Source organism: Triturus cristatus, chromosome 12 (genome assembly GCF_964204655.1).
Source record: "Triturus cristatus chromosome 12, aTriCri1.1, whole genome shotgun sequence".
In the NCBI taxonomy this organism is placed as follows: Eukaryota; Metazoa; Chordata; class Amphibia; order Caudata; family Salamandridae; genus Triturus; species Triturus cristatus.
The window spans coordinates 195136934-195151951 of record NC_140595.1 but is presented as its reverse complement, the minus strand read 5'-3'; the positions used below and the strand labels follow the sequence as shown (position 1 = coordinate 195151951).

At 43.7% G+C, this 15018-nt stretch overlaps 1 protein-coding gene and 1 long non-coding RNA gene across 2 annotated transcripts in view; one reads left to right on the top strand and one right to left on the bottom strand.

The window, feature by feature from the left end:
- The window catches only part of HYDIN (HYDIN axonemal central pair apparatus protein), a 2467744-nt gene that overhangs the window by 800174 nt on the left and 1652552 nt on the right, over nucleotides 1–15018 (bottom strand). The window contains exon 50 of the mRNA XM_085640020.1: nucleotides 3844–3963. Coding sequence (XP_085496146.1) covers nucleotides 3844–3963 — 120 coding nt within the window. The remainder of the gene's footprint in view (nucleotides 1–3843; nucleotides 3964–15018) is intronic.
- LOC146773041 (uncharacterized) overlaps nucleotides 1–15018 on the top strand; it is a 335031-nt gene that overhangs the window by 56636 nt on the left and 263377 nt on the right. The window lies entirely within an intron of this gene.

Genomic DNA, 15018 nt, shown 5'->3' with positions numbered 1-15018 from the left:
CTCCGAAGACGCCGACCACCTAGTAACGCGCCAGCCGCTGTAGACTTGTGGCATGTGTACGGACCATGCCTGTATAGCGACCCCACCGGCAAACTCACGCGAGAGGCAGGTGACGCCGGAAGAGAGCGTGCTGACGTAGAGCATGTTAGAGCGCTAACAGCCCAAAACGTACGGCGCTGCGCGTCCTGCTCGTTGTCATGGAAATGTAAAACAACGCGGAGGCAACCCAAGGGCAGTGAAAACGACACGCGGCAGATAATAACAAATTGGCGTTGTACATGGGGCACTCGGGTTTCGTAACAGACTCCATAGGGGTTAAAGTGGTGCGCAAGGGACTGCATAGTCACGAAGAAATTGAGGAGTTCATACTCAAAGGAAACCACACACAACACTCATAATTACTAGCAGGTTTGAGAATATTTTTAGGAGTTACAATCAAATGGATGTAGCAACTCGAGGAGTGTAAGGGTGTGGAGAGCAAAAATGGTGAAATCAGGTCAACATACTCCAAGGAATTTCCTCATTGAGGCCCGTAGTATCAGCAGCCAGTCTAAGGACCCACCACTGTTCAAGTCTAAAAAGGCTTCTTTGTGACATTTGAGGATGTGCTTCAAGGACAATCCATTGGAAGGAGTTAGGGGCATGGTGTTCAAGGTGATAATGCGTAGTCATTTTAGTATTGGTTTTAGCGCATCGGAAGCTACTCTTGTGTTCCAACATGCGTGTCTTAACTGGGCGGGTCGTCATGCCTATATAGGGAAGACCACAAGGACATTTCATCATGTAGACACAGTTCGAAGAGTTACAATTTGTATGTTTGGAAATGATCCATGTTAGACCATTAGGGAATGTCACTTTTTTGCTTGTAAGAGTCTGGGGACACATGGAGCATGACCCACAGGGATAGTGCCCTTTTACTGGGGGAAGATCCCATAGCATTCTTTGCGAGCTGTTGGTAGGTTTCTTTGGTCTAGTATGGATCAGTAGATCCTTAAGGTTACTTGTGCGCTTGAATGCAAATCTAGGGTCTGTAATTCCAAATCACCAGTGTTCAGAATGCCCCAGTGTTTTTTGATGATGGATTTGATCCTGTTAGAGTCCGGAGTGAAGGTAGTGACACATGTGATGGATTTATCAGGTACCTTGATGTTGGTGTCCAACAGGCTCTCCCTGTTGTTGTTCCTGGCTCGTTTACGAGCCTTCGCTACCACATGACGAGGATAGTCTCGTTTAAGCAGATCATCCATGAGCGTGCCTGATTCTTTCTGGTAATCTGTCACAGAACTGCAATTCCTCCTGATGCGCAAAAATTGCCCAAATGGCAGATTTTCCCTCAATGCCTTAGGATGAAAACTGCTAAAGAGGAGCAGGCTATTCCTGTCAGTGGGTTTGCGGTAAAGACTCGTGGTGACCTTATTGTCACTGAGGCGGATACAGAGGTCCAAGAAGGGAACTGCTGAGTCAGAAATGGTGTGTGAGAATCTCAGATAAGGGTTCAGTGTATTCATCCAGGTGCAAAATGCTAAGCACTCGGTGTAATCTCCTTTCCAAAGGATAAGAATATCATCAATGAACCTTTTCCAGAGCAGTACATTCGCGGAGTAGGGGTTAGAGGGGTGGTGTATGTCCCTAGCTTCGAAGGCCGACATGTACATACATGCTAGACTCGGCGCGAATGTACTGCCCATGGAAGTCCCCTGGATTTGGTACTGATCACCATCCATAACAGCAGCAGTTGAGTTTTTGGGAACACTTGGCTTGATTAGTGGTTTTAATTTTCTTAACAAAAATACGGTAAACACCTTTTGCAAATAAAAGGACCAGCACGGTTTATTTAAATTCTCGATAGAACAACATGTCTTGAAGAATAGCAATGCTGATTGAATTTAATACTCCATCTTCTTTGACATTTGAATGCACAATCTGGATATGCAGGCCAAAGTATTTAAAAATAGGTTTTCAAATTTTCTGCTAAAGAGATATAGATGGCCCACTTCAAACTAAGTATGAGCGGCAGGAACTATGAGTGGTTTGAGTTGAGAGGCACATTTGGACTTATAAACAACTTATTTTCAATATGTGTAGCCAAATGTGATGGATGCATACATACATCATGGACAACCTGGCATGTTTTGGTGATGTTTGGATGCATCACCTTTCTTATTACATTTTTCTGGGTGAAACAGCAAATTTAAAGAGACCAAGAAGCAAACAATTACATGATAGGTAGGTACCACCAGTTTTAACCTAGCTATGCATTGCGCGGCCTACCCCTGCCACACAAGATAGGCACCGGATTGTTCCTTGTCTTTCCAGTACTTTTCCTCTTTTTAGTAGTCCTATATGTTTATTTACTTTATGTGCAGTATCTTCATCCAACACATCTACTGAGAGGCTTTTCTGCTCCATCACCACTCTTTCTGCACAAAGAATACTTTCATGTTGTGTTTCACTCTCCACCTCCCACTGTGTTTCGTGTGTCTGTTACTTTCAGAAATAAAATGTGTGCTGTTTGTCTTCCTAATAATCTTTTCTCCATTTTATGCATATATAGTCTCTAAAGCATCTGCCATGAGGCTTGCTGTTCATATACCATTCAACTTTATTGCAGCAATAGTGTCATTTAGGAGTAGCTTGGATGGGAATTGCTATTTACATCTTGCTGCTTGAAGCTCCTGTAGGCAGCTCTGTAACATTTGATATTCAACTAATCAAACCACTGATCTTTATAAAAAATAATAAGCAATCTGTTTAAAGTTTACCTGTTTTAGGAGTCCAGTATTTTAACCCGATATCATTTAATGGTTTTATTTTCAAAGAATGATTGTTTAAAAAATTATCTAAAATTGGCAGTTTATGGAGCCAATGAGTATGTGGTACACTTGTGAAGTCTTTAAGGTCAAGGGCATCAAATGATACTACAGCTCACACTTTGATTTTGGTGAAATGCTGCCTCTGCTTGTAGCCCACCTTAAGACTCACGCACCTTTATCCTTCACACTAGAGAGCTGTGAAAACTGAAGATAACACACCATATAAGATAGGTCCAGAAATTTTGCATCTTCTTAATACACCCTAGAGCTAAAAAAGGAAATTCCAGAGAAGCAGCACAGAATAGGGAATGAGACAGTGAGGCACACCAATCAGGAACAGGGTTTTACATTTAGACATCTAATGTCCTTAAACTGTGTGGCAAAGTAAATGGAAGAAGTAGGTGAATGTTCAGTGCTTGAGGAAGATCTAACTAAAAGAAAAACCTATGCTGTGTTACCAGTGCGTCTATCATTGATGCCTTTTAGTCACCACATAGTGTCATCAATAAATACATTTAAATGTGAGGATGACGATTTATTTTTGGGACACACGATATGCACATTTTTCCTTTCAAATTTATAAGGACTGTTAGCTATGTTTAGCTGAGCTGGTTCCTGATTGAGTTAAACAACTTAGGTGTTTAAACTGCAATGGGATAGACTCTAACTAATATCTAAGTAAAAATATACATCACTTCTCATCATTCCACTTCCTTAGCCAGTCATAACAGTCAATAAGAGTTTCGAGAATAATATTTTTCTTTAGCAATTCTGCTGTTGTGGATGATATAACTCAATTAGTCACTGATGTCTGACTTTCCTTTATTTGGGATTGTAAAAGTGAGGATTTTTTAGTGACCTGCACTTCGAATCCTTCATGTTCTTACAGCAACTAAGCAATAAAGGTTACCTATCAAGGTCTTTTATACACATTAAATATATCATAATAGCATAACTGATGCTAGCTCTTGTGTGCTTACTAACAATTAAAGGTGGTATAGAAATATACAATCAGTAGTTAAGATATTACTTCTCTCTCGTTTTTCCGCACAGCAATGGGCCAAATTCAAACGTCTCGCTATTCAGCAGGAACTTTTTGTGGATGATCTCATCAGGTTTCACCTCCTTCCGACGGTGTGGGAACACAATTCTGAAATAGGCATGCCAGAAAGTTAGGAAAAGAGCTTACCACCTTTTTGTAACCAGCACTCCTGTTCAACCAATATGTGAGGTTAAAAATCTCACAGTACTTTGATGTATTTCAGAAAACTGAATATTTAGAGGAAGTCAGATGTTGCCTTTGTTTATTTTCCCAAAGGAGCCTAGATAATATCAATAAATGTGCATTATAATATATTGCATGTATTACAACAATTATTTAAGTCACTAAGACATTTCACTAATATTTTTGATGATTTAGAATTCAGATCTCACTGAGTTTTTTGTAACAATGACTCGACAAAACCTTATGGCTCACTTAGAGTCTGGTGAACATCCCTCCAAGACAATGGGGCGGTAGAGGCTTTAAAGTGCAGCATCTGAATACATTTTTGGAAGAAGTGCTTCAGTTGAAAAAGTACCCCTAAAATCAAAGGTTTCTTTCTGAGCTGGGCGGAAGGGGGTTAATTGTTTATTTTTCTGTTTGTGGCTGCAATGCCGGTAACATCATCTGCAAACTTAAAAAAATCTGCATCAGAAGGTCCACCCTAAATATGATTTCCACCACTGTAAAGTCATAGGCTGCTAAGTGAAAGGTTTGAGACCAGTTCCCCCACTGCCATACAAGGTGGGTCAAATGAAAAAGAGGCTGACAGGATATAATCCGATTTTTGCTGGATATCCCATTACTGTAGAACTCAAATTACCACCTATGTTCTTTCCCCAGTTATTTGCTTATGAAAGAACCCCATTTCACAAAAGCCAATACCCAAGCAATTGAACTGTATAACTAAATTATCCTTTTGGGGTATATCGACAATCAATGTTTTGACCCTTTTTTTTAAATGTAGGATGTGAAAATTAACTTGGAACACACATAGTAACTTAAGCAAGATATTTTGTCTCCTTCCTAGTAGTAAGGGGTCATCTAGTTATAGAATATACAGCACACCTTTATTATTCTCCATTGGGCAGTCTTCTCCGCTCTTTGCCATGCATCCTTACATATCAATAATACATACATTAAGGGCCCAACTCCGATGCGGTTAGGAAAGCATTCCCAACTAGGGCCCAATTGCGATACGGTTAAGAAGGCCTCCTAATGGTATTTGCTCTTTCCAAATCGGATCGGAAATGTGTCTTCCAGACTGAGGGCCAGATTACGATGCGGTTAGGAACATAGGCTCCCATAGAAGTCAATAGGAGTCCAACCAAATCGTATCTGGAAGCATCCAGATGAATCATACTCAGTCGGTCAGACTCTCCCGATTCGAGTTGGTAGGAAACCATTTACAAACAGATTTGATCAGGAAGATTTCCTAACCGCATCAGAATCAGGCCCTAAGTAGGAATGTGCCAGCAGGCAGCCCCGATGAGCACCCTATATTTTTCCTAGGAAGGGTTTTGCTTTATCAAAGTAACCATAGCGAACACCAATGTGAGAAGTTGGCCTGGCATATGCTGTCCACTAGTTATAGGGGACACCTTGCACCAGCCCAATTTGACTCTTATGGTGATAGGTTGAAAAGACAACCTTTAAAGAAAGCTATCCTAGTGGTAGCTGTGGAGAGCAGCCTTCAGGCTAAGTCTTGAAGGAGTGTTAAGCTTATTGTTTTACCATAGATAACCTCTTGAATAACCAAATGAAAGAGTAGTCCACACAGGTATATATATAAGATATATGTATTTATTCTAAGAATAATCCCACTAGTCTCTTTATGAGGCTGGAGGTAGAGATACAATTCAAACAAGCATTGATAGTTACAATAAATAGCACTGGAATCATAGGGCCCCGGGGGGGGGGACCAAACCATATATTTAAAAAGTGGTATAAGAACCACAACAATTCTACAGACAATGCCTAGGGCATTTAGGGTCGCTGGCCCCTTGTGAAACCACCCAAGGTAGTGAGGAAGGGGACCCACGGGAGACGCGTGCAGTCTGAAAGACATCCTATGGTGCACCCACCCAGTTCCAATCCACATAGTCTGTCTGGGGAGGTGGGAGCACCTCCCTGCAACAAGATCCCTATTGTCCAGCTGCCGTGGCTGGAGTTCTGCCCAGCAACAGGCAGCCAGAGTCGTGTGGGTGGCGGGTAGCATCCATGTTGTACTACGTGTGCACTTTTAAATTGGTGTCTAAAATCTGCCGCTTTTACCATATTGCCCCTCTAGCAGGGGGGAATCATGCCCTAACTCCCATGGTTGGATTGGGGGTATGATTCCTACATGTTTGACACCAAACATGACATGGTCCTGTGCAGCCACTCTCAAGTTATCACGTTATCACGATTACTTATAATGCGGTCAAGAGTATATGGCTGCACTACAAACAACCCAGCAATAGTTTTACGAAGGTTGCAGAGGGGCCCTACTCAGGTAGGGGTTCCCCCTCACACATATCTTAGCACTCTGCCTTGTAGGATTAGCAAGGCCTGCCTTAGGGGTGACCTATGAGGATATATGTGTTGTATTAAGTGGGATACAGGATACCTATATCCCTGTAAGGGGTGCAAGCACCACCTTACTCAGACTACAGTAGTGGTCTAGTGGTGTCAGTTTGTATGGCTGTCCCAGGGGTGGCACAATAAGTGCTGCAGCCCCTGGTAGGCCTCTGAGGGACCCATGCCCTGGGTACCTAGGGTACCATCTACAAGGGGCTGATAGGGTGTCCTCAGTATCCAATTGGGATGTACCTAGGGTACTCACATCAGTTTAGAGAGGAAGCAGATAGGCTGGGGTCCTGGATAGCAGGGCCACAGCCTGGCTAGAGTCAGAAAACAGTCAAAACATCAGCAAAAAGTTGGGGGCAACTATGCAGTCGATGCCACTCTCCTACAACCACCTTCTGTATAAAGCAAATATTGTACTAATTAAACCTTATGAAATATTCCATTTTACAAGGGAAGATCAAAGCAGAATTTTATTTATGTTACCAAAAGCTGCTTTAAGGAGATTGAGGAACGCTAATAGCAGTCTTTCGTTTACATAGAGCGACATATTTTATTATAAAACTGAACACAATACCAAACAGGCCCCAGTGCTAAATTAGTTTAAGACTCTGCATTTGATAATGAAGAATGTTGAAATTGAGGGCATTACTGCAGCAAAGGCGAGAGACCATAATTGCTTGAATCACAGTTAAACAATTCTCTTCTGGAAGAAATGGAAGTACCTTCTTGAGTCATCAGAAGTAACATTAGCAGCCCAGAAAGAGTAAGGTCAATCTTGCTTAATGTTATTCCTATGGGGCTGGGAAAGACCACGTGCCACAGAGAGAAAAAAGCTGATGAAATGTTGCTGAGCTCTAAGGTTATGGGTATGCACCACAGGTTCATTCACAGACTCAAGGCTGAATATAATTTCTGGCATCTGTAACTCACTGGGATATGTGGTGATCACCAATGACACATTTTTACTACTTCAATTTGAAGACTAGGGTCTCCACTGACAGCACTTGCAAAGCTTCAGTCGTGATAGTGTGTCAGCAATCTTTTGGACAAGCCCTTGAGGCCACCAGTACTAGTCTTCTGATGAATTTCTGGGTTGACATCATGTTATCCCGACCAAGCTCTTCTGACAAGAAGAGGCCTGTGAGATAGATCTTTTTTTGGGCCTTTTGCGTTCAGGGGACCTGCTGAAGTGCCAGAACCTTGGTGGAGGACTGTCTGCTGTGCCTAATTTTGTGCCAAGGCTCACGATTCGTTCACTGAGGGGCACTTTCCTACTCCAGCAGAAGCTGCACAGTGCAGCAGCTGTGCTCAACTGTGAGGGTAGAAGAGGGGCCTGGAGAAGGGCATTCCTAATTATGCTGCAACAGATACTGGCCACAGAAGCAGATAGGCTTGACCTACTGGTGCAGTCAATGGAGAAAACAAAGTCTTGCACCCTGATTCTGAGTGGGTCTGAGGAGTAGTTGCTATTTATACAACCCAATAAAGTCTGACTCCAAAAGTTTCAGAATTTATGAGTTTGATAAATAGCGTCAATTCTGACATTTCAAGGAGATTTTTGTGCATATTGAACCAAAATCTACATGTCATAGCAAATGCTTTTTGTCCCTGTTAAACTCCAGCAGGTATGACATGCCAAAATTTAATGAAGGGTGAGGTATTTAACACACACAGAAATGACCAGGTGTGGTAAATACCACCCAAGTCAGAAATTGGACCTTTGTGCATAAAGGGGTTTATGCAGGGGCTGGAAAACTCTGAGCAGCTTAGAATGAGGGCCTTTGCGTCCCAAATTGCACAAAAGCATAGAAGGGCCAAGCAGCCTTGTACTCAAAATTAGTCACTGGCTCACCCTTTGGTACAATGGTAGATTAAGACCTCTGTGCTCAGAGGGAGCTGTGTTTGACTTGATAATGCAATGGAGACTCAAGAGGAGAAGGTTTGGTCCCCAAAGGGCCTTCAGCTCTCTGGTGCTTCACCATCGTTTCCTGGGCTATGAAAACAGTCTGGCAGGAATACATTGTTGGGTATTAGGTGAATTCCTGTGACAAAATACTTTCAACCACGATTACTTTTCAGTACTTGCCTAGGACAGCCAGGGTGACCTCTACATAGAAGGGGGATAGTCCTGGTGGAGCAAGAGCCTTGCTGCCTAATCAGCAGAATGGACACTTGTGCTTAGTGCTTGAGACTACATAATTACCTCCTCACTTTCTAATGGCAAAGTTACCATCTCTTTATGAATCAATACATGCTAACTCTGCATGCAAGCAATTTGCTTAAGTCTTGGTTTACGAGCAAATGTGCCAACTACTGCTTATTATTTTTTCCAACTTACTTATTTCTTTAAATGTAGTAGTTGACTGGTTAAGGACTGCCAAAGTTGTAAATTAATGAGGTTATATTCATTGTTTTACCTGAATAGTATCTAATATTTGAACAGGATATCACGAAAGCATGGACGGGTTCCCGTGTTTCCTCACTAGAGGGTTGGAAGGGGGTGGGGGGTTAGACCGCAGTCTGGGGTTGGAGTATCCTTTCTATATTGCCAGAGGCTGCCCCCAAAAACACTACAAAATATAGGAAGAATTGGCAGCATGCCGTGGGGTTTGCCTGGAGCATTGTCCCCAGCACGAGAGGTCCCTGGCAGCCGAAATCAGTGACTACACATTGTGAATATACTTCAGAGAGGGAGGGGACAGGTGACTGGGCCGTGTGGAGTAGTCAACATTATGTACAGAAAGATATGTAGTACTACTGGTGGATATTTTGTTATCTTTTTTGTTCCGCTTTTTGTTGTTGCTGATTGTACGGCAGGGTCTGCTGACCTTACTGAACCGAATATTTGCCAGCTTGAACAATGTTAGGGCCCACCAGCTGTCTAACAATGTATTCCATCATGCATCATTGTCAAAACCCAATAAAAAGTTTCAGAAAAATATATATATATATATATATAATATTTGATTTGATTTATGTGGCTCTTTAATATGTACTCAAAAACTGAGGAGGACGAGTATTTGTGTGATGTTGACAGTCCTTTCCGCTGGGCTAACATTTACTGGGAAAGACCATCAGAACCTTGTTCAGGACCAGAAGGCAATGTAGCCTGGCCTTAGGGCCGTTACAGTGTTTCTGCTTGCCTTCACTGGTAATCAGATGCTCTTGGGCTAGTGAGTGGAAGTGATCCATTCTTTCTAGTTCAAGTTAGTAAGAACATCTGTTCAGGTTATGAGTTGGCCTTTTCAGCTCTTCCTTCAACACATCTTGAAGATAGAGCTTGTAGGAAAGTCAATTATCTGGAGTGGACTAGTGCCCTCCTCAAAGGATAAGGCCAATACCTGCTGGACGTCACGCAAATTAAATTAAATAAATCTATATTCAATGTCTGATAACGTCACCCAAAGCAGTCAGGCAATGGGTACAGTATTTAAGCAGTGCATTTACTGTAAAATGAGTCACAAAAAACAAACATTTCCACAACGAATATTAAAATTAAGATAAAAATGCCATAAGTAACATAAAACCAAGCCAACAAAAATTCTAAAAGGTATGAATTTTTAAAGATGTAGGTGAAAATAGAGGCAGCAAGCATTTGCAATGCGATAGGTCTCGCATTCATGCGAGTTTGAGCTATTGTCATTGTAAATGACAATGCCTTTTATTTATGTTTTGGGTTTCAAAACTAAGTAAAAGGCATTGTCATTTACAATACTAATAGCTTAAACTCTCGCAAATGCGAGACCTATTGCATTGCAATAATGAGCCTTCTCGACCACTTGTTAGATTGAAAATATCAGCGGAAGAGACCGGCCTGTGACGTCTTCAAAGTTGCGATAAATATTGCAGTGAAGAAGATGAATAAGTGTTGTAAATTACACTTGTTTGACTGCCTGTGTACACCTGGCATAACGTCTTACTTGCAAATGTATAATAATGTACCATGGAAAATAAAACTCTCAATAAAAAAATGTAAACAAAAAAAAAAAGTGTTGTAAATTACACGGACACAAAGTGTGAAGTGAGAGTTACATATGATCTGAGCTATAAACATTAACAAAGCTCTCCAACACCTTTCAGTCTGTGATTATACTGTCGCGGCTCAGGAGGAAGAGCGGGAGGGGGACTATTTTCTGCCCTCTCTGTGATTTGAGTGTGCAGTGTGGCATTGCGTAAGGTCATTGCCATCTTTGCCCTAATAAAAAACACTCCATCTGTAGTAGGGCCCTGGCTTCACCTCCTAGTGCAGGGCGGGCTGTGCTTTATGGCAGGCATGGAGGGGGAGGGATGGTCTCGGCTGTAGCTCCGGCCTCGTACAGTGCTGCTGCTATAACTAGTCAGTGAGAGGCGCTGAGGTAGTGGCAGTATTGGTATTGGTGGTGGTGGCATTGGTGGTGGTGGCATTGGTGGTGATTGTTGGTGGTATTGGTGGTGGTGGTGGTATTGGTATTGGCGGTGGTATTGGTGGTAGTGGAGGTGGTGGTATTGGTGGTGGTGGCATTAGTGGTGGTGGTGGTATTGGTGGTAGTATTGGTTGTATTGGTGGCGGTAGAATTGGTGGTGGTGGTGGTATTGGTGGTGGGGTGGCATTGGTGGTGGTATTGATGGTGGTGGTGGTATTGATGGTGGTGGTGGTATCGTTGGTATTGGTGGTGGTGGTGATATTGGTATTGGTGGTGGTGGGATTGGTATTGGTGGTATTGGTATTGGTGATGGTGGTATTGGTGGTGGCATTGGTAGTGGTATTGGTGGTGATACTGGTGGTGGTGGGATTGGTAGTGGTGGTAGTGGTGGTATTGGTGGTGGTGCTATTGGTGGTGGTGCTATTGGTGGTGTTAGTGGTATTGCTGGTGGTATAGGTGGTGGTGGTGGTGGTATTAGTGGTGGTATTGGTGGTGGTGGTAGTATTGCTGGTGGTGATGGTGGTATTGGTGGTGGTATTGCTGGTGGTGGTATAGGTGGTGGTACTGGTGATGGAGGTATTGGTGGTATTGGTGGTGGAGGTATTCGTGGTATTGGTCTGGGGCATGGATACTCACAAACTTTCTGTCGGGGGCAAAATTACAGTGTGGTTTGTGGCAGAGGGCCGCACTGGTAGGGGGGAGGGGGGGTCAGTGGGGGCAGGTTCAGAGGGGGCGGGCTAGAGTAAAAAAATCATATCAGTTTCAAAAAATTATGAGACAATGCGACAACGCTGTATTTCAAAAGCAGATGTAACTACAAAGAGCACATTTTGATAATACATTTTTATTAGCAGATAATAGCACTCCTAAGAGACACTGCATAGCTTCATACACACTTTGACTCCAATTCCATGACAGGATTACTTTTGGCCCACCCGTAACCCTGTAATAGCCTGCAATGTCTTGCTAACGGAATGGAGAAAGGCAAGGACCAAAAACTGAAGTAAGTCAAGAGGACTCCAAGAGTTTACTTTTTATTCCTGGAGCAAACTCCAAGACCGCTGAGGCCAGTCTGAGAGGGCTCCCCAGATTTTCTTCCCCTTCCGCCTGGCCTTCCTCCCTTTACGCTCTTATAGTGCAGACTCTAAGAAACGCCCTTGCCATTGCGGGAAGGATGGGGGATAGCGATCTAGCCGAGCTGAAGCAATACAAATATGACAAATTGGCAAGGTGATGAAGACCATCCCTCTTTCACTGTTTACTTCATCCTTTCTCCCTGATATGTGCAAGGGTTTCTTTTTTGTCAATAGTAATGCTGTATGTCAATTATTAATGTTACTTACTGTATCTTCATCTGTGATATGCTAGCATATAAGAATAGCTTTAAATACATAACACATCATTGTTACCATGCATTGAAGTATTTTGTGCTTTAGGTTTCTAGAAATTAGCAAAATGACAGGTGACTTTTATTTTGGCTGCAGTTCTGGTGCCATAGCATCCTACAAGGTGGACACCTTCATATCCACGCTACCACATTGTCATCACACACCCTGGATCTACTACCCACAGGCACTATCAGTGTAGCTGACTGTTCTGATCATTTTTGTGGGCTCGCTATAGACGGCTTCCGAAGTCTACCACAGCTTTGCATACAATATTACATAAAGTGGGCTTTGGTTCAGCCCACTTTATGTAATATTGTATGCAAGGCTTTTTGTCCATTCCATTGCCAGATCCTGATGTTATGTCTTTTCTCTCTATTCTTGTACTGGTCCCACTCCTAGAGGAATTTGGCTTTACCCTGATTGAATGAGTTCCTTCATTGAAATACCGATATCAATGAACAACTTTTCTTTTATTTATTTACCATTTGTGTTTACCACTCCAGGGAAGTGCATATCCTGCTCTTTCCCCTATATTTCTCTCTTTATTTAGCTTTGCCCTTTTCTAGCTCATGCTCTTTTCCTTGCTTCTCCCCAACAGTAATCTTTTGTTGTTTTCTACCTCTGGCACAAAGTACTGACTTCACAAAGTCCCCTCTCCCTCTCTATCTCTCACACAGTCTCTCTCAGTTTCTATCTAAGTCTCTCTCTTAGTCTCTCTCACGCTCACAGTCTCCCTCACACTCTCTCACAGTCTCTCTCTCTCTATCTATCTCTCTCAGTATCTCTCTCAGTCTCTCTCTCAGTGTCTCTGTCACAGTCTCTTTCTCAGTCTCTCTCTCTTTCAGTCTCTCTCTCTCTCAGTCTCTCTCTCTGAGTCGTCACAGTCTCTGTCTCTCTCTCACACAGTCTCTCTCTCACAGTCTCTCTCTCTCTCAGTCTCCCTCTCTCTCTCTCTCTCACAGTCTCTCTCTCACAGTCTCTCTCTCACAGTCTCTCACTCAGTCTCTCTCTCTCTGTCTCCTTCTCGCAGTCTCTCTCTCTGTCTCTCTCTCAGAGTCTCTCTCTTACACACAGTCTCAGTCTCTCAGTCTCTCTGTCTCAGTCTCTCTCTCTCACAGTATCTCTCTCACACAGTCTCTCTCACTATCTGTGTCTCTCTCACTCTTAGTCTCTCACAGTCTCTCTCTCACACAGTCTCTCTCTCTCTCACAGTCTTTCTCACAGTCTCTCTCACTCTCACAGTCTCTCTCTCTGTGTGTGTCTCTCTCAGTCTCTTTCACAGTCTCTCTCTCTCTCATGCAGTCTCTCCCCCACAGTCTCTCTCTCAGTCTCTCTCACACAGTCTCTCTCCAACACAGTCTGTCTCTCTCTGTCTCTCTCTTTCTCAGTCTCTCTCTCATAGTCTCTCTCACACAATCTCAGTACACACAGCCTCTCCCTCACAGTCTCTCTCAGTCTCTCTCTCACAGTCTATCTCACAGTCACTCTCAGTCTCTCTCTCACAGTCTCTCTCACTCTCTGTGCCTCTCTCACTCTTAGTCTCTCTCACAGTCCCTCTCTCAGTCTCTCTCTCACACAGTCTCTCTCTCTCACAGTCTCTCTCTCTCACACAGTCTCCCTCTCTCTCTCGCTCACAGTCTCTCTCTCAGTCTCTCTCTCTCACACAGTCTTTCTCCAACACAGTCGCTCTCTCTCTCTGTCTGGTTCTTTCTCAGTCTCTCTCACAGTCGCTCTCACAGTCTCTCTCACACAGTCTCTCTCTCTGTCTCTTTCTCAGTCGCTCTCTCAGTCTCTCTCTATCACACAGTCTCCCTCGCTCTCTCACACAGTCTTTCTCTCAGTCTCTCTCTCCCTCACACAGTCTCTCTCCAACACAGTCTCTCTCTCGGTCTCTTTCACAGTCTCTCTCTCACAGTCTCTCCCTCACACAGTCTCCCTCTAACACAGTCTCTCTCTCTGTCTCTTTCACAGTCTCTCTCTCACAGTCTCTCTCTCACACAGTCTCCCTCTCCCTCTCACACAGTTTCTATGTTTCTCTCTCTCTCTCAAACAGTCTCTCTCCAACACAGTCTCTCTCTCTCAGTCTCTCTCTGTCTCTGTCACAGTCTCTGTCACAGTCTCTCTCTCACAGAGTCTCTTTCTCACACAGTCTCTTTCTCACAGTCTCTCTCTCACACAGTCTCTCTCCCACAGTCTCTCTCTCTCTCTCACTCTCACTCTCTACCTCTATCTCTCTACATGTCTCTCTCTCTCTACCTCTCTCTCTCTCTCTCTCTCTCTCTCTCTCTCTCTCTCTCTCTCTCTCTCTCTCTCTCTCTCTCTCTCTCTCTCTCTCTCTCTCTCTCTCTCTCTCTCTCTCTCTCTCTCTACCTCTCTCTCTACCACTCGACCTCTCTACCTCTCCACTCTCTCACTCCACTCTCTTCTGTCACTGGTAATTTTGGGTGCAATTTTTAAAATGTCCAGCCTTGGGAAGGTTTGACGGTTTCATAACTGCACCGTCCTAATTTTGTGGTGAAATTGTGAAAAGCTGGGGGGCCTGCAAGGTCCGCGGGCCGCCAAGGAAGGCCTGCCGGGCCACTGGCGGCCCGAGGGCCGTACTATGAGTACCACAGGTCTGGGGTATTGGTGGTGGTGGTGGTATTGGTGATGGTGGTGGTGGTATTTGTGGTGGTTGTATTGGTGGAAGTGGTATTGGTGGTGGTACAGGTGGTGGTGGTATTGGGGCTAGGGGTGGTGGTGGTATTGGTGGTGGTGGTATTGGTGGTGGTGCTATTGGTGGTGGTGAACAAAAATCCGATTGG